This window comes from Garra rufa, unplaced genomic scaffold, assembly GCF_049309525.1.
Source record: "Garra rufa unplaced genomic scaffold, GarRuf1.0 hap1_unplaced_050, whole genome shotgun sequence".
Classification (NCBI taxonomy): domain Eukaryota; kingdom Metazoa; phylum Chordata; class Actinopteri; order Cypriniformes; family Cyprinidae; genus Garra; species Garra rufa.
Window position 1 is genome coordinate 21,286 of NW_027394325.1, and position 22,736 is coordinate 44,021.

A 22,736-nucleotide genomic window follows, 5' to 3' on the forward strand; every position below is an offset into this window, starting at 1 on the left:
CAATGAGAAAGAATAACTTCTTTATAACTTATAAAACAGTTTGTGAATTTTACATTGAGCACAGTAGCCATGCACAATGCACAGTAGATAATGTGGGATACTGGTGACAGCTTGTTAGCTTACAAAAATAAAATATTATGTACAAAAGTTTTTCACCTGTTCACAAAACACGTATTGCAGATTCTCCCCTCTCCAAAAAGAAACATTGAAACAATGCACAATAGTTTCTAAGTATGAATCAGTTCTTATAAAAAAAAAAATCTTGCTTCTTTTGTCCTAATGTGCACTTTTTAGATAAATATGTACAATATGATTTAGACACTGCTTTTAAAGAGCATGTTTAGTGAATTAAATATTTATGAAATAACCAGATATGCGTACACAGTTCACCTCCAGAGTGAGAAAACATCCTTGGCTGAATTATTGTACCATTTCTGTACATCCGTGACTGTACATCAATATTTCTGCTCATATGTATCCAAAACAGCATCTTGTAGGAAATTTCGAACATGTGCAAGAATGTGACAATCTTCCAGATGGCTGATATTTGTATTTACGTGCTTAAAATAATATCCGTCATGCTTTGGAGTATGATTATCTGTATAAGCAAGTGCATGTGGGTATAAAACTATGCATAGACTGAAAGAAAGAAAAAAAACGAATGAACAGACAGACAGACAGACAGACAGATAGACAGATAGATAGATAGATAGATAGATAGATAGATAGATAGATAGATAGATAGATAGATAGATAGATAGATAGATAGATAGATAGATAGATAGATAGATAGATAGATAGATAGATAGATAGAAGCTTGTGTCAGTGGTTCAGCAAAACATTTTCATATCTTTGGCTGCACAATTCACTAAAATCATTTGAAATGTCTGCTTATCTCTATCCAAAACGAACACAATGTTTGTCTGTGAGCAGGAAACCCAATAAATATATCTTAAGATTTATGCCCAACGATTCTGTCCTTTCATTTTCGATAAGACTAAACCTCTCAAGAGGCCTGGGCTAGTGCATTTATCCACGTATGTCATTTTGCAATCCTTTAAAGGCATGCATTTAAAGTACAACATCATTTAAAGCATCAATTTAACATCTATCCTCGCTAATCAAAGTCTGAAGGGAAACGGTGTCCTTTCGCTTCCATTTTTTTTGTCAGCTTAACCACTCAGCACCCAGCAGCACAAGGTGTAGTTTCAGTCCAAGAGATGCAACAAATGGGAACTTCCAAGAACTTGCAGAAGAAACGGCTGATCTCATGTTGAACTGAAAGGCTTTAAGCGTCGAGGAAGGCTCAGGGTGACTGAAAAAGCTTTAGGTGTACATAGACAAAAACAGGATGTCAGTGCAACAGTGTGTAATACTTTCAGTTCATCGTGTGTTGGCAGTCGGAGCTGAACACCTGAAAAAGAGGAGAACAAAACAGTAATGAGAAAAAATCTGTAGATCTCAAATAAGAGATTGATTGAATTACCCAAAGCTTCAAAACAATATACCTGTATGTCCTGATATGACGGCTTCCCAATGGCAAGCTTTCATTATGAACCTTCTTTGCACTTGTTGGATATCCAGTGGTCCATCAACCCCCTCAGATGTGGGATGAAGGACAGAGGCAACAAGAAAACGCACGCTTTTGCGCACACAAACACACACGTATACTTGTGTGTGTGTGTACGTGTGTGATATAAGATACAGGGAAAAGAGGTGCAGCGATTTGTGGAGGTCATTCACAGGCAGGAAAGTGCAGGTGAAGTTAATGTCATTTATGACTGGGGCTGACCACAGTCGGGGTTGGAGGGTAAACAAGCGCCACGTTGACTCGCTCCGAGCCATTCTTGGGGCAGATGATCTCAGTAAGTCCTTCAGGTCGGGGCTGGCTTAACAGCTCACCTGTAATGGAACAGAAAGATAAATTAAGTTTCACTGGGGTTAAATAATATAACATTTTACAGGTATTACAGCTCTCTAAAATTTAAAATGACTTTTTAGTGCTCAAATTGCAGAATCACTTAATAAATAATAGCTCTCATTTGTTGAATGAAATTCAACACTTGTTTCCTATAAATTTTGGGGTGCTGATTCCAAAAACAGAGCCTGTTTTTTCTCTAGCATGCCACACTTTCTCTCAAAATCTATGAATTTTGTGCAATTTTGCTTTTGACAACCAGGTGAAGATATCCTGTATTATCCCGTAATCACCAGAAAAACTGCCACAAAGGCATGATTCATATCTTCCTCTGTTTTTTTGTTTAGTGGTAGTTGTTCATGAGTCCCTTATTTGTCCTGAACAGTTAAACTGCCTGCCGTTCTTCAGAAAAATCCTTCAGGTCCCACAATTTCTTTCGTTTTGTAGCATTTTTGTGTATTTGAACCCTTTCAAACAATGACCTATTATTTTGAGATGTTTTTTTTTCACACTGAGGACTCATTTGCAACTATTACAGAAGGTTCAAATGCTCACTGATGTTTTAGAAGGAAAAACAATGCGTTAAGAGCCGGGGGTGTAAACTTTTAAACAGAAGATGTGTACATTTAGCTTATTTTGCTTAGATATCTTTTTTTTTTTTCATTTAGTACTGCCCTTCAGAAGCTACGGAAGATAGTTGTTTCCCAGAAAATAAAATAAGTTAAATTTACCCTGAAGTTTTCAACCCACACATGTGAAAAATCATAGTGTCAAAACCATACAGTCATTGTTGGAAAGGGCTCAAATACACAAAAATGCTGAAAAACCAGAGAATTTGTGAGACCTGAAGGATTTTTCCGAAGAACAGCGGGTAGCTTAACTGTTCAGGACAAACAAGGAACTCATGAACAACTATTACTAAACAATAAAAAATAAAATAAATAAACAGCTGTGGATCATTCAGGTAACAACACAGTATTAAGAATCACGTGTATGTAAACTTTTGAACAGGGTCATTTTTATAAATTCAACTATTATTTTGTCTTGTGGACTATATGTAAATGTCTTTTATGTGAAATATCTTATTCAGGTCAGTACTAAATAAAAAATAACATGCATTTTGTATCATCTCTCTTATTTAGTTCAAATAATTACCATTTTGCAGATTCTGCAAGGTGTATGTAAACTTCTGACCTCAACTGTATTTGCCAACTTTATTTTAACTTTTCTTAGAGACAAACTGCTTAACATTACTATCACAAATGTCCACCAACAAAGAGGTTATTTTTTGATTATGTCATTCACAATGCTTATGGGATTGTAGTTCTTTCCCTCATTCAAGTCGTTTTTCAAGCCGATGTTAACATATGGACTCACACAAAGCTTTCCTGTTGACAATGGTGACTAGATATCTTATTATTGACACAAATGTTTGTTTGTTTATTACTATTCCCATCCTTATATGAAATATCATTACATTTATATCCACATTTTCTCATGGAATGTTTTATAGGAGCATCTCAAAATCTACCACAAGATGGCGCCGTTTAACAAGCTTTTATCTGGGCATTTATAAGAACTCTTTCTGTGCCCAAAAAATCAGCTTGAAAAACACAAGAGCTGAAGATATTAAAGCTTATTTTATTTACCATTTAAAAACTCATTGATCCTCTGAAGAACCAATACCAGTTTCCACAATACTGTAGAAGAGAATCTGTATGTCTTTATTAAGTAGATTATAACAGCTCATGGAGACGCAAAACTTGATGACGATGAAGTCTCTTAACATCTATGGTACAAAATCAAGTGCATGAAGTACAGCCTAAGCAGCCTGAATTGACAGGAGAGCCATCCTTGTCTATAAATAGAGACCTTTAATGAAGGATTCCAGTGTGCTTGTCAGCAAGTCAGTAAGCAAATGGGCACGTTCGTAGTACTTAAGGGGATCAGACCAACCGCAGGAAGACAAAGCATTACATCATGTGTCCGTCCAAGAGATTATAGACCGCAGGCATCTGCACAGTGCTTCCATGTGACTTTAAATTCACTTTGCGACAAAAAGCCAAAATGTGGCCCTGAACCACAAAACCAGTCATAAGGGTCAATTGTTTGAAATTGAGATTTATACATCATCTGAAAGATAAATAACTAATATTTCCATTGATGTATGTTTTGTTAGGACAATATTTGGCCGAGATACAACTATTTGAAAATCTGAAATAATCAAAATACTGAGAAAATCACCTTTAAAGTTGTCCAAATGAAGTTCTTAGCAATGCATATTACTAATCAAAAATTAAGTTTTGATATATTTACAGTAAAAAATGTACAAAATATCTCATGGAACATGATCTTTACTTAATATCCTAATGATTTTTGGCATATACTTACAATGTATTGTTGGCTATTGCTACAGATATGCCAGTGTTACTCATGACTGGTTTTGAGGTCCAGGGTCACAAATGTTTTTGATTTGATCAGATCCCAGTGCATCTCATTTTCATTACTCAAAAGGAGTAGGAATTGGAAACCAATAAAGATAAAAGAAATATTACTTCTGAATATCTCAACATTAAAATGATTTCTATACAGTGGATATAAGATGTTACTTGTCAAATGTTTGAAAGGAAACTGAATACTTTTGCCCCCAAAAGTTTTCAGACACTTAAAATAGGCATGAATTGGAAATTGTGATCTTTTCTGCTCTATTTTGACGGTTTTTGGAGTGCAGTGGCTTCTCGAATAAGAAAAAATTTAGGACGGGACTTAATTTTTGCCAATTGGGAAATACTTGGATTTTTGGATCATTGTTGTGTCCCAGACACTGCAATATTCCATATAAAATTAATTGTCAATTTTGATTTCACAAGGACTTAAAGCAACACTTAAATTATTATGTATTATTTCACCAAATTAGAAGCATGGTCTGTTTGTGGATAAAGTCTGTTTCCCTCCAATTCACCTCAAAATCTTTCTAAATGCTGCTTAATGTAAAAAAAAAAAATTGATTTAATGCAATGACACACCTATCCCCCCAAAGACTACAAATAAACTATAAATATTCTGATCCGTATTAATGATGTAATAATGCATCAGCCTACTAATAACATCAGGTTTGATCTGGTTTTAACAATAGACAGCCACAGGCTGACCTGCTTTTTTTTCCTCAAGGCGCCACAGTGAAACGTCAGTGAAACCAGAAGGGAATTAAATTATGCCATGAAGCTTAATGATGAAACTTTCAGAGAAATTATGTTAATTAGATTAGGAAAATGTGAAAATTTCTTGTGAAAAGAATATCTGTGTATTTTAATACTTAAAATAACCGTTTACAATATGGCATCACATTAGATGCCCTTAGCACAGCGGCCCGACTGGTATAGCACTTACGCCATTAGCCCTATTGATTTTCTGCTCTCTTCGTTCTAAATAAGGAAGGAGGAATTCCACTAGACTGAACTTAGCCACTCAGCTGAAAGGTGAAGGCCAAAACAAGGCCAATAAACTAGTAACCAGAGTTATGTGACATTAGCACACGATTATGAAAGGCCTTGTTGCTAATTCTCCATGTGTCTACTGTAGACATAGATTAGGAAATGAGTCAGCAGTTCCTTTATGGGAATTACACGGAATAAAGGTGAGTGTTCCTGCTGATTCATTCATTATTACTTGTTCCTCCTCTAGTCTTGGTCATAGTGCTGCTAATGTGTGTTGGAATGCAGTCATTTCTGGCATCGAAATGTAAGAATCATCCATCCTTCTTGACTTTTGGCCTGAATAACATTTCCAGGTGCGTTTTTGCACTTAGGCCTGTTTGTTCCTCTGCCAGACTCTCCATTTCTGCATCACAGTTTTTTTTTTTTTTGTTCGTTCTTGCTCTCTGAGGTGCATTATCAGATCCTTAAAAGGTAAACTGCACTCCCCAGCAAAAGTTTCAAGTCAATACCACAGTACAATGAGACCTAGTAAGCAAGAATTGCTAGGAGGTTTATGGATAAAACACAAGAGCCATGAACCGTGATGAGGTATCAAGGCCTGCGCGGAGAACAATGACTTCTGCAGACTTTTTTTTTTCCTTTGTGAGTGTCTGAGTCACAGAATACTTCTTTATTCCTACTTGAAGTCTACAGTTTTCTGTTATTTCTGTTAAGTTTATCATGGTAATGTAAAGTTGAGGTCAAAAGTTTACATACACCTTGCACAATCTGCAAAAAATTATAATTATTTTACCAAAATAAGAGGGGTCAAACAAAATGCATGTTACTTTTTATTTAGTACTGACCTGAATAAGATATTTCACATAAAGATGTTTACATATGGTCCACAAGAGTCCACAAAAATAGTAGCTGAATGTATAAAAATGACACTGTTCAAAAGTTTACATACACTTGATTCTTACTACTGTGTTGTTACCTAAATAATCCACAGTTGAACCGTCTGTAATAGTTGCATATGAGTCCCTCAGTTGTCCTCAGTGTGAAAAGATGGATCTCAAAATAATACAGTCATTGTTGGAAAGGGTTCAAATACACAAAAATGCTGAAAAACCAAAGAATTTGTAGGACCTAAAGGGTTTTTCTGAAGAACAGCTGGCAGTTTAACTGTTCAGGACAAACAAGGGACTCATGAACAACTATCACTAAACAAAAAAAGCACACAGCTGTGGATCATTCAGGTAACAACAGTATTAAGAATCAAGTGTATGTAAACTTTCGAACAGGGTCATTATTTTCTCTTGTGGACTATATGTAAACGTATTTTATGTGAAATATCTTACTCAGGTCAGTACTAAATAAAAATAACTTGCATTTTGTATGATCCCTCTTATTTAGGTAAAACAATGAACCTTTTGCAGATTCTGCAAGGTGTATGTAAACTTTTGACCTCAACTGTACATGACAATGTTAATGTGTTTGGTGGAATAGATCTGCTACAGAGTATTAAGACTTGCTACTGCTAATAAATCCACAGAAATGCTGCTGTAAGCACGTAAGAAATACCGCTGCTGCACATATATATGAAAGAACCCTCTAGCAGATCTATACAGGTGGAGCTGTGGAGGTGGAGGGCTTCTTATTAAATAAACCAGGGATGTGATTTTTCCGTATTAATCCGGAATTCCGGATTTTTCGACCTGAAAATGTGACCTATGTCACGTATTTGCGATCGTTCGCAAATGGCGGATGGCGAAGTATGATTGGTCAGATCACCTGTCAATCAAGCTTGCTGCGCAGTGTAAGTTACCTCAGTCGCTCTCGCGCTACAGTGGTATCATGACAAGAACATCGCCGGATTGGATGATCTGGGTATGTATTATTGCTTGTGTCTATACATAACCTATAAGTTACTAATTTGACTTTGTTGTCGATTGATTAGATGATCGATTTTGAGTGATTTTCCACTATGGCAGGATGTTTAAGCTGCATTAACATTAACTTACTTGTATTTGGATTTGTCTTAGTATATTTTCCTGCTTTTTTGTCCTTAGCCAATCACATGCCTGATAAACACCAATCATTTTGCTCATACAACAACCTGTTTTAGAAAATGCTTTCAATTGTAGACGTAAAAATGGGTATGAGAGATCTCTATTGTGCATGTTAGCAACACAATATGTGTAAAATGTTTTAAAACATCTCTAAATGATCAGCAGAAGTTCCTCTTCTTGAAAGAGTTAATAAGTAATGAAAACAGGTTAGGTAGGTCAGTGGCGAAACCAACTGCCCTGTAGGGGTTCACCTAAGGAAGCCTGGAGTGAAAATAAAGGTTCCCTCCACCCCCATGATCTATTAGACTCCCCTCAGAGCCTTGACACTTTCTAAACATGGTTTACAGGTCATATATCTAGTTAGCTATTTGAGGTCTGAGGATCAACTTTGCGGGCTTGGTGGAATTTTAAACTCCAAACATCCGGGGTGACGATGTTGCCGTCATGTCAAGGTCAGCTCAGTTGACTCGCTTCAGTCCGCAATTATTACTTATTAATGAGAGCCAGGGTGCAGAATGACAGTGAATGGATTGATTCTACTTTCACTGCTTGAGAGGAGAGTGTAGCCAAACAACCACAAAATGTACTGAAATGTTATCTTCTGTCAGCTATCAATACAAACACTCACCTCTGCTCTTACGCTAACAATACCAATTGAAACACTGCCACCCAACACCTTGAGAAAGGCCATGGCTTTTCAATAATGAAATAGAGGTCTAATCCTGTTACACACAATTCACACACTCATTACTGAGAGGTAAACCTGTCTTGTGCCCTGGAGACAGGGAGGACAAAAACTTGAGCCTAGAGAGAATTAGTTAGCCTACCTACACAATAAATCTACAAACTCTGAATCTATAAACACACTTCCGTAAGGGTACACTGCAGTTTAAACATCCTGTACTCGCTGGGACAGGAAACAGCAAAGAGAATGAAACAATAAGACACATTTCCATAACAAAGCCCAGTGTTGCCACACTCACTCACGACATGTCTGGCTTAGACTTCACTCCTACAGTCTATTGCTCATACTCAAGATCTTGCATTCCAATGGCACATTCTTCATCTTTTGTGCTCTGAATTTTCTATTAACAGTCAGCTATACACTATCACTAACTCTCAATAACTAAAACAACATGACAAATTTAAGGAGACTGTCAAAGGGAAATATGTAAATATTTAAGCCAGACATACCAGTGTCTGATTTCATGATGCCTTCAAAACCTCTTTTGCACAATAGTGTTATAATGATTTATGATGCCAATTTTAGCCAATATCAATAAACTGATCATTTTTCCATGTTATGGCAAATAAACAATAAATGGCCAATTTTGTATAACATTTTGTCTAAATAAATTGCAAATAAAACACTAAATTAAAACAAATCTAAAAGTGATTTTGGCATCACAACATCATCATAATAAACAGTTTTAAAAAAGGATATTAATTTTGAGATTTGCTAAAGATTACATTTATCCATTTTATTTAATATTAACTTTAAGTGAGTGTTAAATGGTGGCAAGTACAGTGAAAAAACATTCAAATAGAAAACAACTACAACAAATTAAGAAAACACCAGTTTGACAACATATGCTGCTAATACTGACAATGCATTTTAGTATTTAGATGTGTTGTTGAGTATTTGCAGCGCATTTCTATTTGGTTGTGCTGCAAGTATTTGTAGCGATTTTCTATATTTGTGTTGTGAGTATTTTCAGTGCATTTCTGGGTTTGTTTTTTGCTGCCTGGTTCTGTATTTGGTTGTTTTGCAAGTATTTGCAGAGAGTTTATATTTGGTTGTGTTGTGAGTATTTGCAGCACATTTCTATATTTGCAGCACATTTCTATATTTGATTGCGTAGCGAGTATTTGCAGCACATTTCCATTAGGTTGTGTTATGAATATTTGCAGCGTGTTTCTGTATTTGGTTGTGTTGCATGTATTTGTAGCACGTTTCTTGCAGCACACTTCTATTTGGTTGAATTGTGAGCATTTGTCATGATCTGGGCTGTGGGGCCTCCCTCAGCCACTTGGGGTTGCTGTTTTCCCTTCCCTACACTGCACTTCCTGATTGCATTCACCTGTCTTTGTCATTAACACTAATTCACTCACAGCTGTTCACTATTATCTGGTCTTTAAAAACTCTCACCTTTCACTCCTGCTTCATGGCTGCATTGTCTTCTGTCCTGTGTGTTATGTTGTGTTCTTGAAGATTCCTGGATTTTGAACGTGTTCTGGATTTTGTTATTTTGTGTTTCAGTTTATGTTTAGTTTTGTGCCGTGTTGGCCTTTTGCTTTGTTTGTTTATTTGTTTAATTAATAAATATCCTTTCCCTGCACCTGGACCCAGACCCTTCCTTTTGCCCCTAACATGACAGTATTTGCAGCGCATTTCTGTATTTGGTTGTGTAGCAAGTATTGTGCTACACAAACAGGTTTCTTGCAGCTCGCTTCTATTTGGTTGAATTGTGAGTATTTGCAGCTCGTTTCCATTTGGTTGCTTTGCGAGTATTTGCAGTGCATTTCTATTTGTATTGTGAGTATTTGCAGCATGTTTTGTTTTTTTTGCGCTTTATCTGTATTTGGTTGTGTTGCAAGTATTTGCAGCACGTTTCTTTGGGGGTTTTCTGCAATGTGTTTCTGTATTTGGTTGTGTTGTGAGTATTTGCAGCAGGTTTCTTTTTTTTTTTTGCAGCACATTTCTATTTGGTTGTGTTGTGAGTATTTGCAATACGTTTCCATTAGGTTGTGTAATGAATATTTGCAGCATGTTTCTGTATTTGGTTGTGTTGCATGTATTTGTAGCACGTTTCTTGCAGTCTATTTTGAATCGTGAGTATTTGCAGCACGTTTCTATTTGTATTGTGAGTTTTTGCATGCATGTTTTGGTTTTTTTTTGGGCTGGAATCTTTATTTGGTTGTGTTGCAAGTATTTGTATTGGGTTTCTGCATTGCTATGAGTATTTGCAGCATGTTTCTGTGGGTTTTTCTGCAGTGTGTTTCTGTATTTGGTTGTGTTGTGAGTATATGCCGCACGTTTCTATTTGGTTGTTTTGTGAGTATTTGAAGCATGTTTCTATTTGGTTGTGTTGTGAGTATTTGCCGCACGTTTCTATTTGGTTGTTTTGTGAGTATTTGAAGCATGTTTCTATTTGGTTGTGTTGTGAGTATTTGCCGCACGTTTCTATTTGGTTGTATTGTGAGTATTTGAAGCATGTTTCTATTTGGTTGTGTTGTGAGTATTTGCAGCTCACTTCTGCATTTGGTCATGTTGTGAGTATTTGTTTCTGGGGTTTTCTGGGATTTTTGTGTTTTTGTGTTTTCTGTATTTGGTTGTGTTGAAAGTTTTTGCAGCATGTTCCTGTATTTGTTTGTGTTGTGAGTATTTGCAGAGCGTTTCTGTTTTTTTGCAGAGCATTTCTGAGTATTTGCAGTATGTTTCTGAGGGGGGGGGGGGGTTGCAGCACATTTCTGTATTTGGTTGTGTTGCAAGTATCTGCAGCATGTTCCTGTATTTGGTTGTGTTGTGAGAATTTGCGATGTGTTTTAGTATTTGATTGTGTTGCAAGTGTTTGTAGCACGTTTCTGTGTTTGTGTTGTGAGTATTTGCAGAGCGTTTCTGTTTTTTTGCAGAGCATTTCTGAGTATTTGCAGTATGTTTCTGGGGGGGGGGGGGGGGTTGCAGCACATTTATGTATTTGGTTGTGTTGCAAGTATCTGCAGCATGTTCCAGTATTTGGTTGTGTTGCGATTATTTGCAATGTGTTTTAGTATTTGGTTGTGCTGTGAGTATGCTATTTGCAGCGAGTTTCTGTATTGTGAGAATTTGCAGCATGTGTTGTCAAACTGATATAGATGTTTTCTTAATTTGCTGATGCTTTTTCTATTTGCATGTGTTTTCTTAAGTTGCAGCATGTTGAGCTTGCCACTATGTGCAAGATGAATCTGTCTAAATGTAAAAATATGGGAAAATGGGGGAAATGACAATATTATATTAAGTATAATTAATCTGTGTGTGTGTGTGTGTGTGTGTGTGTGTGTGTGTGTACCTGGTATTCATCACGTTGTGGGGACCAAATGTCCCCACAAGGATAGGAATACCAGTAAATTTTGACCTTGTGGGGACATTTCTCAGGTCCCCATGAGGAAACAGGCTTATAAATCATGCACAATGAATTTTTTTGAGGAAGTAAAACTTTGCACAATCTCCTGTGAGGGCTAGGTTTAGGTGTGGGGTAGGTGTAGGGCGATAGAAAATACGGTTTGTACAGTATAAAAACCATTACGCCTATGGAATGTCCCCATAAAACATGTAAACCAGTGTGTGTGTGTGTGTGTGTGTGTGTGTGTGTGCAATATTGATATTGATAGCATGATCCCTACGTTATTTTTATGAATACCGAAGCATGCAATGAGCTGCATGTCTGTTACATCTTGACTTAGACACATTCCAACTAGAAAACACACATACAAAAGACAAAAGCTTGTCTAGCCCTACTGCCACATTCCAGATATTTTCCAAAGCTGTTTTATCTTTAACGCATTCATGCTGCGACTCGCTCTGCAGCCCTTTGTGAAGTCTGAAATCTGGGTCAAAGACATACTGGAATGCTTCATCTTTTTCCCCGAGTGTCCAGAGGATGTGGATTCATAAAGGTACTGCCAAAACAAACTGCCTCCGGAATTAACAGCGTGTAGCTGACATAGCGCTTGTCAAGCAGAAGTTCAGCTTGATTTACTGATTCATTCACAACAAAACAAAACCTTACCACGAATATTAGTGATTTTTTAACCTATGTTTGATGCCCAAAATTGCTCACCGGGGTTTTAAGACAAGGTTCAGCACCACATATGGTGGAATGCATCACTCATTTCCCACCATTTGACCTCTAGCTCAGAGTGGCGGATAGTAAACAGTGATCAGGCAAGACTGCAGAGTGAACAGCAGGATGAGACGCAAGCAGCCACTCAAGGCCAGCAACTCGGGTGGAGGATTATTGCTCTCAGTGATAAAGCACAAAGCGCGTCAGCGAGTGAATCAGGGTCATCCCCATGCACAAGCGCATACACACGTATACACACAGCTTATGCTGACACAGAAAAAGACTTGAAACAGACTTTTCCTCTCTAAGAATGTTCATAACTGAGTCACAAACTCAATGGAGCATAAAAGGAAATTGCATTAAAAACTTTGTCTGAAACTACTTTAGTACTTATGTAATCAAGCCCATGTGTGCTGAGAAAATGATTAAATTACCCAATAAAAATTTTTGTATTTTATATATAAAATAAATTCAGAGATAAAACAAATGTTTTGTCTCTCAGACCTTCTTCAGTGAAGAAATAAAGTACCACAAAATGAAAATAAATCTTCAATTTCTCTCTACATCCAACCTTAAAAACAGCAATAGAATATAACAATAAACAGTAATGTAAACACATGCGTCACATGTGCATGCATTTATCGGCACGTGGCCAGAGCTTAACAGCCGTCTGAATTCGGATGTCTCAGTCAGTGCCGAGTGTCCTGATGAGATTTCCATGCAGCTGTCTACTCTGCTGAAAAAGCCAAACGCATGAGGTTAAAAGAGAATCCCATTTAAACACATGCTCAGTGCTTTAAGAAATCTGTCACTGAATAGGCCTGAAATCAAAGGTCTGCTCACAGCCAACAGTTGAAAAACAGCAAATTAGACACAATCATTAATTAAGGGGTGGACAACTTTGAAGCAACAGCATCTGGGTTCTGTCAGAACACCGACTCCTGCGTCAGCAGCACCACACAAGGGAAGAAATTGTTGAATAAAGCCATCATTTTGTTTTCTTTGAGCATAAACAGTATTCTCATAACATCAAAAATGTCACATGAACTATTTTAATGTTATCATTACTACCTTTCTGGGCCTTGAAAGTGGTAGTTGCCTTGTTGTCTATGTAGAGTCAGAAAGCTCTCGGATTTCATCCAAAATATCTTAATTTGTGTTCTGAAGATAGATAAACGAAGGTCTTACAGGTTTGGATCAACATGAGGGTGAGTAATTAATGACAGAATTTTCATTTTTGGGTGAACTATCCCTTTAAGTACTAACCTCTCTGGGTGATTTTCATGAGTCGTAAAACAAATAGGAATCCATAGTGAGATAAAAGTACAACAACAGTCATTAGATGAGTATGGAAGGACTGACATGGGAGACGAATCATGACTGGAAATGGAAAATGACTCAAAATCACCACCATCAAACTTCATTTAGTGGAGACAACAAGGGTAAATCACAGGAAGGAATTATGGCAAATCCATATCACTCTCACAGTAACACTACCAAAATATGATTACAACCACACAAATGGCTGTTCACAGACCTGAGTGAGGACTAAGGAATTCGTAAACATTTCTCCAGCACAATTCATCTATCCTCTTCTTCAAACACAAATCTGATTCCGATGTTTTTTTTTTTTTCTCATTCCAGATGTTTCGAAACATTCCACTCTTGCTATTTGTGAACCCCACACAGAGACGTCCGTTAAAGGTTATACAATGTCAAACAGTATTGTAATCAAAGATCAGGGATTCATTTGTGCAGCTCTGGAACAAGCCAGACACAAGTGATAAAACAGAACTAGATTGTTCCCACTCTAATCTACAACACTGACTAGATTGCAATTGCTCAGCGTTGTGCTGCTTGCAGTCTTGACAGCTTGTAGTCTCACCGCCCACTTAAATAAGACGTGGCCATCTGAGTGATATGTAAAGCAGATGAACAGTGTAAAATGGTTGAAAATCATTTTCATTCATTGAAATACAGTGCCTTGCAAAAGTATTCATACCCCTTCAATTTTTTTCACATTTTGTTTTGTTGCAGCATTATGTTAAACTGCTTTAAATTAGTTTTCCCCCCACAGCAATTTACACTCCATACACCATAATAATGACAAAGCAAAAACCAGATTTGCTAATTTATTAAAAATAAAACACTGAAATAAGTACATTGCATAAGTATTCATACCCTTAACTCAGTACATAGTTGAAGCACCTTTACAGCCTCAAGTCTTTTGGGGTATGATGTGACAAGCTTTGCACATCTGCATTTGGCAATTATCTGCCATTCTTTGCCTCACATTTTCACCTCTCAGGCTCTGTCAGCTTGGATGGGGGCTGGCAGACATTGTTCCAATCGTCTTCCATTATGGATAATGCTTCTGTGAACCTTCAATGCAGCAGATTTTTTTCTGAACTCTTCCCTAGATCATTGCCTTAACACAAGTCTGTCACTGAGCTCTACAGGCAGTTATCTTGACCTCAGGACTTGGTTTTTGCTCTGATATGCATTTTCAGCTGTTAGACCTTTTCTGAGAGGTGTGTGCCTTTCTAAATCATACTCAAATTAATTTGTCACAGTTTAACTCCACTCGAAGTGTAGTAACATCCAGAAGCAATATGAATGCTCCCGAGCTAAATTTCAAGTGTCCCAGAAAAGGGTATGAATACTTATGCAACGGGATCTTTTCAGTTTTTTATTTTTAATAAATTTGCACAAATGTTAAAAACCTATTTTTTGCTTTGCCATTATGGAGTAGGGAGTTTAGATTGATGTGGGGGAAAAAAGTAATTTAAAGTAGTTTAACATAAGGCAGCAACATAACAAAATGTGAAAAAAAATGAAGCGGTATGAATAATTTCGCAAGGCACTGTAAACATGAAATAAAACTGAATTATGATTCAATTCCATGAAGTGAATCCAGGACTGAGACTGTCTTACAGGTCCTTAAGCCAGTAGCACCTGCTAAAGAAGAGATTCACTTATATATAACTCTCAGCTTTGACTACGAGTGGATTTAAGTTAAACATAGGCACTGAAAGAGGGCAAACACCCAATTATATCTGCTGTACGCAGCAAAGAGGCCTGGTTAAAGGTCAAGAAGAGCTGCCGCAGTTTCTTAATGACACTTTTCAAACGGTAAGAGTAGAAGCCATATGAGATGTACTTCGTATTCAAGACAGCTGAAGAATGTTATCATTATTGTGGAAAGCTTGAGAAAAAACTAGCTTAGTTGGGATTGCCATTGCTATCTATCTGTATGTTGCAAATAAACAAGGAAAAAGGCGGCAGTAAGCTTGATCTGCCATCTGACTGGATCAAGACAGATGCTCACATCTGGTCCGTAATGAGATCACCGCCGAAACGCATTACGGCCATCCACCAAGCTGCCATCAGTATGCGCTAGCTTAGGCTGACACATTATGCCAATCATGCTCAGTTGAATTTGTATTGATTTTAGAGATGCAGGAAGCCCCAAATGAGAGAGCCAGAGCTCTCGAAAATTCAACAGCAGCTGAGGAGAAGAACGCTTTGTGAAGGAACTGAAATATTCTAAAATGAACAAATCGTATGATTTACAATGTAAATATTTGTAAAAAATTCTTTCTTTCACTTTTGGAATTTAAACCATAATATTAATTAGTTATTATAAACCATCAGTTACTTTTATATGTAAAATATGTACTTGTTAAATTATACCACCAATTTGAAGTTACTTTTTTTAAATAATGCATGTTATTTTTACACTACCGTTTAAGAGTTTTCTACTATAAAATATTTTAACATGCAACTTATTCCTTACTACTTTTCAGCAGCCGTTACTCCAGTTTTCACATGATCCTTTAGAATTTTTTCTGAAATCATTCTAATATGCGGATTTGATGTTCAAGAAACATTTAGTACAAATGTATAAAATGTTTGTGTTGCTTAAAATAATCTTTTTTTTTTCAAGTAACAGCATTTACTTAAAAAGGAATTGTTTATAACATTATAAATGTCAATTTTTCACAATTAACGCATTCTTCCAGAAGAGAAGTATTCATTTCATTTTTTTTAAAATACGTCACTAACTCTGAACATTTGAACGGTAGTAATTGAATTATTTACGTTCTGAATGTACACCAATTAAATTGCTTAAAAAATACTGACAAATACATTTTAAAACATCCTTCTTTTCTACAGAATACAACAAACTGTCAAAATAAAAATGTGTCACGATTCTGGAAGACAGAGGATCAGTCAAATAAAAGACTGGTAAAGTATATACACTACCACACTTTTTGAATAGTACGATTTTTTATGTTATTTAACAAATTCGCTCACCGAGCCTGCATATATTTCAACCAACGTACAGCAAAACAGTAATTTTTTTAAATTATTTTTACTATTTAAAATAACTGTTTTCTATTTGAATATATTTTAAAATGTAATTCATTCCTGTGATCAAAGCTAAATTTTCAGCATCATTACTCCAGTCTTCAGTGTCACATGATCCTTCAGATATCATTCTAATATGCTAATTTGCTGTTTAAGCAACATTATTATTATTATTATTATTATTATTATTATTATACATTTTTAAATTAGTTGAGTACATTTCAGGGCTCTTTGATGAATAGAAAGATAGAAATATCAATATTTATCTGAAATAAAAAGCTTTTGTAAAATTATACACCATACCATTTAAAAGCTTGAAGTCAGTACAATTTTTGGGGGGAATGAAATTACAGAAATTAATACTTTTATTTAGCAAGGATGCTTTAAACTGATCAAAAGTGGTGATAAAAACATTTATAATGTTACAAAATATTTCTTACAAAGTTAAGAAACCTGAAAAAATTCTACTTCTTCTAATTCTAATTCTACTGTTTTCAACATAACAATAATAATAATGATAATAATAATAATAAATCTGAATATTAGAATGATTTCTGAAGGATCATGTGACTGGAGTAATTATGCTTACAAATCAGCTTTGAAATCACAGGAATAAATTACATTTTAAAATATATTTAAATAGAAAGCAGTTATTTTAGTAAATATTTTAAAAAAATATTTAACAATTTTACTGTTTCTGCTGTGCTTTGGATCAAACAAATGCAGGCTTGGTGAGCAGAAGAGACTTCTTTAAAAACATTTTAAAAATCTTCCTTTTCAAAAACTTTTGACCGGTTATGTACTAAGTCTTCATTTACTTTTTAAGCTAAAGCTTCCATTTGTCCCAGGTTTACTTCACAGTCCATTAATAACCATGTTTCCTTAACCCATTCAAGTGAAAGTGTGAAGCAGATCAGCACTCCTGCCATTTCCATAAACTTAACCCAGTAGTCATTGGTGCAGAACGATTAGGCATATTTATAAACACGTCATCAATTATTCCACCCATGCAGAGTTGCAGACATAAACGTTCCCTTCATTTTCACCCTGCGTTTCTGCATTCTACAAATCAAGTGAGAATGTTATGCTAGTCCTAACCGAAATACTGAAGTCACACAAGATCTTTCTCCACCACAGAACAGCCTCAAACTCTGGCTTCCAGGAATAGCAGCATCTCTCCCTTTGGAGGAAGTTCATGCTGTTTTTACTGCCAAAGGTCATGGCTGGAGGACTTCATCCATACGGACGGATCTGTCCACTCACAACACACTGCAGCTGGCAGTACAGCAGTTATGCAATCAACAAATGAAGCTTGCTACATTTGGTGCATACACCAATGTTCTTCAGCTATGCACAATTGCACAAATCAATAAGGCTGGAGTCACAACGAGTGCCGTTTCTGACTAGTACACACTTAGAAGGTACACTCTCTGCTATTTGATGAGGCCTGCAGGCAGAGATAAGATCAAAATAAGCCGAGGCTAAAAGAAACATGTAAATATCTGACTGGCATAATGCACGAAACAGAGATGGAAACAGGACGCGGGTGATAGCTGCTATCTAATCCTGCTTACACAGTGTGAACGCTGATTGCGCATTTGAACGTATTTTAATCGTAGGCTTTCGACACTGTCACAATGCCATGCTGACTTGCATATGTCTAGTATATCAAGAAAATGTGAGCAGAAGACAATATCAGAACTGGGATGGAAGGTTGTGCACTTCTGTTTTATCTTTAAGTATGAGAGGTGTGATCATTCATCATTCATTTGAACTAAATATATAAGACTTTGATATATTTCATGGTACTATAAGATGATACCATATTCATATGCCATGGTATTTCAAAGAAGACCATGGTATCAGCATGCTGTTTAAAATATTTTAGACTTTACTGTATGTGTGGTAATTATGAATGCAGCAATATACAAATTATGGTTAATGCTTATAAACCGATAATTAGTTTTTATGTTATTGTTGATCAAATTCTTTATTATTTTGTCTAAAACGTGCTAAATAATAATCAAAAACACTTAGATACTAAAATCAGCTGTTGTAAATACAACTATATATTACATTTTTCATTCTATGTTGTACAATTAAAAAAATAATACAATCAGTAGTTTTAAATGCTACAAGCAAAGTTGTTACAAACGGGATGACTGAGAGTGGGGATCCAAATGCAAGGCTTTATTTAGACGAGGTCAGAACAGACAGGGTCGATCACCAGCAAACATCAACAGCAAAGATAATCCAATAGCGTAATCCAAAGAACAAGCGTGGGTCAAAATCCAGGTGAGCAGTCCAAAGGAAACAATGAAATGAAAACCAGAAACTAGAAAACTATGACTAAGACTAGGAATCAACTGACTAAGACTATGACTAGGAAAACAGGAAAAACAAACAGGGAAAAACGCTCAGTAAGGTCCACAAATGTAAATCAATACTTCGCAATGTGTGTGTGTGATGAGCTGGCTTTTATGTCTGGTAAACAGGAAGTAACCATAGAGGCAGCAGAGGGAGCAGCAACAGTCAGTGGGGGTAAGGGCTCCCTCTGCTGGCCTGGCGTAACATAGCCCCCCCCCAAGGAGCGGCTTCCAGACGCTCCAAAAAACAACAGGAGGAAACAGTCCAGGGGAGCGGTGGGGGGGCCAGGAGACTGAGGCAGAACAGGTGGGGCAAAGGCCCTCCAGAGCAGGGCAGGAGATTCAGGAGCCCTCCAGGGCAGGGCTGGAGGCAGAGCAGTCCTTTGAGGTGGAGCAAGAGTCTTAGGAGCCCTCCAGGGCGGAGCAGGAGGCTTAGCGACCCTCCGGGGCAGAGCAGGAAGCGTAGAAGCCCTCCAGGGCGGAGCCGAAGGCGGAGCAAGGGGTTTAGGAGCCCTCCAGGGCGGAGCAGGAGGCGGAGCGGCCCTCCAGGGCAGAGCAGGAGGCGCAGGAGCCCTCCAGGGCGGAACAGGAGGCGCAGGAGCCCTCCAGGGCGGAGCAGGAGGCGCAGGAGCCCTCCAGGGCGGAGCAGGAGGCGCAGGAGCCCTCCAGGGTGGAGCAGGAGGCGCAGGAGCCCTCCAGGGCGGAGCAGGAGGCGCAGGAGCCCTCCAGGGCGGAGCATGAGGCGCAGGGGCCCTCCAGGGCGGAGCAGGAGGCGCAGGAGCCCTCCAGGGCGAATCAGGAGGCGCAGGAGCCCTCCAGGGCGAATCAGGAGGCGCAGGAGCCCTCCAGGGCGGAACAGGAGGCGCAGGAGCCCTCCAGGGCGGAACAGGAGGCGTAGAAGCCCTCCAGGGCGGAACAGGTGGCCGCATCATGGACTGGGACCTGGGGAGAACAGGGATAGAGGAGGCAGACAGAGCAAGGAGAGAAGTAGAGAGTTCACGGGAGAACGTGGCCTCCATAGCCGTGACCAGGCAGACGAGAACTTCAGGACCGACTTTCGGGGCGGTTCCTGGGCAGACAGAGACTTCTGGAACGGCCCCAAACGCCAAGACAGAGATGACAGGGAACCTAGGCGGTGCAGGCAGAGCAGGGAGTCTTGGCGGGGCAGACAGAGCAAGGAACCTTGGCGGAGAAGACAGGGCAGGGAACTTTGGCGGCGCTGGCAGAGCAGGGAGCACTGGCGATGCGGGCAGAGCGTGAAGCCTTGGCTGAGCGGGCAGAGCGTGAAGCCTTGGCGGAGCAGGCAGAGCGTGAAGCCTTGGCGGAGCGGGCAGGGCGCGAAGCCTTGGCGGAGCGGGCAGGGCGTGAAGCCTTGGCGGAGCGGGCAGAGCGAGAAGCCTTGGCGGTGCTGGCAGAGCGTGAAGCCTTGGCTGAGCGGGCAGAGCGTGAAGTTCCGCTATGGACGCCACCTCCGAAGGAGGTATAGGCGCAGCGGACATGCGTGCAGAAGAGCTCTCCAGAGCAAACTTGTGGGCAGACTCATGGGCAGAAGAGGCCACTGGGGCACAGTGTGCAGCCCACACACTCAAAATGGCGATAGCCATAACAGGTAACACAGTTGGCGGAGGAATGCCCTCCGGGTCATTGGGCGTGGGGCTTGGGAGCGTTGGCTCTGTGTGACTTGGGAGCGTTGGCTCTGCATGGCTTGGCAGCGTTGGCTCTGCATGACTTGGGAGCGTTGGCTCTGCATGGCTTGGGTGCGTTGGCTCTGCATGGCTTGGGAGCGTTGGCTCTGTATGGCTTGAGAGTGAAGGCTCTGGATGCTCAGGGGAGATGTGACTTGGCAGTGAAGGAGTAGCTATGACCTGACTCGTCATGACAGGAGCAGCAGTGACTTGATTTGGCGTGAGAGGGACAGCTGTGGCTTGACTTGGCTCGGAGGGAACAGCTGCTTGACTTGGCCTGACAGGAACAGCAGCTGTATCTTGACTTGTCCTGGCAGGAACAGTGACTGTGACGTGACTCGACTCGGCAGGGACAGCAGCTGTAACTTGATTTGGCGTGACAGGGACAGCTGTGGTTTGGCCTGGCTCGGAGGGAACAGCTGCTTGACTTGGCTCTGAAGAAACGACTGCTGCGACATGATTTGGCCTGACAGGAACAGCAGCTGTATCTTGACTTGTCCTGGCAGGGACAGTGACTGTGACGTGACTTGACTTGGTAGGAACGGCAGCTGGTGCAGGTTCGAGAGAAGCAGATATGACGTTCACAGGCAATGGCTTGGTTGACGTGGCGTGAGCAGACGCTGGCTTGGTTGACGTGGCGCTAGCAGATGCTGGCTCGGCTGACAGTAAGGGACCAGCTGAACGAGCCGACCGCAGTGGTGGGTCCTCCAAGCTAGACATTAGTCTCTGATACGTCCTGGGAGGGTGAGAGTCTGACGCTGTAGCCACCCTGTTAATAACAGACTCAGGTATGGCGGCCATCTTGCGTGCAGGTTCAAGCGTGGCGGCCATTTTGTGTGCAAGCACGGGCGTGGCGGTCATCTTGGGTGCAGGCTCTGGCGTGGCGGCCATCTTTGCAGCAGGCTCTGGCGTGGCGGCCATCTTTGCAGCAGGCTCTGGCGTGGCGGCCATCTTTGCAGCAGGCTCTGGCGTGGCGACCATCTTAGCAGCAGGCTCTGGCGTGGCGGCCATCTTAGCAGCAGGCTCTGGCGTGGTGGCCATTCTGACCGGGAACTCAGGAACGGAAGCCATCTTATGAACGGGCCTTGGAACGGCGGCCATCTTGTGAGCAGGGTCTGGAAGAGCGGCCATTTTGGGTGCAGACTCAGGAAAGGAGGCCATCTTATGAGCTGACTCGGGAAGGACAGTCATCTTGTGATCGGGTTCGGGGGTGGCGGCCCTCTTGTGAACAGGTTTGGGGATGGCGGCCATCTTGTGATCGGGCCTTGGGGTGGCAGCCATCTTGTGAGATAAGTCAGACGTGGTAGATTTCTTGTGAGCTGGGTCCAATCGGGTGTCCATCTTGAATGCGGACTCAGGAAGGATGGTCCTTCCGAAAGCTGATTCGGGAAAGGCGGCCATTTTGTGAACGGGCTCCTGAAAGGCAGACATCTTATGAACAGGCTTTGAACTAGCAGATATCTTGTGCTTGGGCTCGAAGCTAGCAGACATCTTGTGCTGTGGCTCGAAGCTAGCTGACATCTTGTGCTGTGGCTCGAAGCTTGCAGACATCTTGTGCTGTGGCTCGAAGCTAGCTGACATCTTGTGCTGTGGCTCGAAGCTAGCAGACATCTTGTGCAGAGGCTCTAGGCTGGCAGACATTTTGTGCTGTGGCTCTGGGCTAGCAGACATCTTGTGCTGTGGCTCGAGACTAGCAGACATCCTGTGCTGAGGCCCTTCTAGTACTCCCACAGTGAACGGAGATCCACAGTGCGACAACACAAAGTCAATAAACTGTGCGAGGGTCCAACTAGGGTCCTCATCGGGTAAATTGTAACCGATATCTGTGTCCAACCCACTCCAAAAACACTCCTTCATTAAGGTCTCATCGTAAGGTGCCAGATAACAATAAGCAATGAAATCCCTCACATAATGCTCGATGGGACGGCCATTTTGAAAGATGGAGCAGAGCAGACTTACGGGGTTGGACAAACTTCCTGCTGAATCCATTCTTGATGGGTTGTTCTGCTGGTGGTGAATAAAGCCGCTGGATCCGGGTGTGGCGAAGTATTCTGTTACAAACGGGATGACTGAGAGTGGGGATCC

General features: G+C 40.0%; 1 protein-coding gene across 1 annotated transcript in view; it reads right to left on the minus strand.

The window, feature by feature from the left end:
* Positions 1-27: 27 nt before the first annotated feature.
* Positions 28-22,736, minus strand: part of LOC141315909 (malignant fibrous histiocytoma-amplified sequence 1 homolog) — a 40,475-nt gene continuing 17,766 nt past the window's right edge. Inside the window, exons 2-3 of the mRNA XM_073832745.1 lie at positions 1,509-1,902; positions 28-1,414 (exon numbers count right to left, since the gene is read on the minus strand). Coding sequence (XP_073688846.1) covers positions 1,772-1,902 — 131 coding nt within the window. The 3' untranslated portion in view covers positions 28-1,414; positions 1,509-1,771. The remainder of the gene's footprint in view (positions 1,415-1,508; positions 1,903-22,736) is intronic.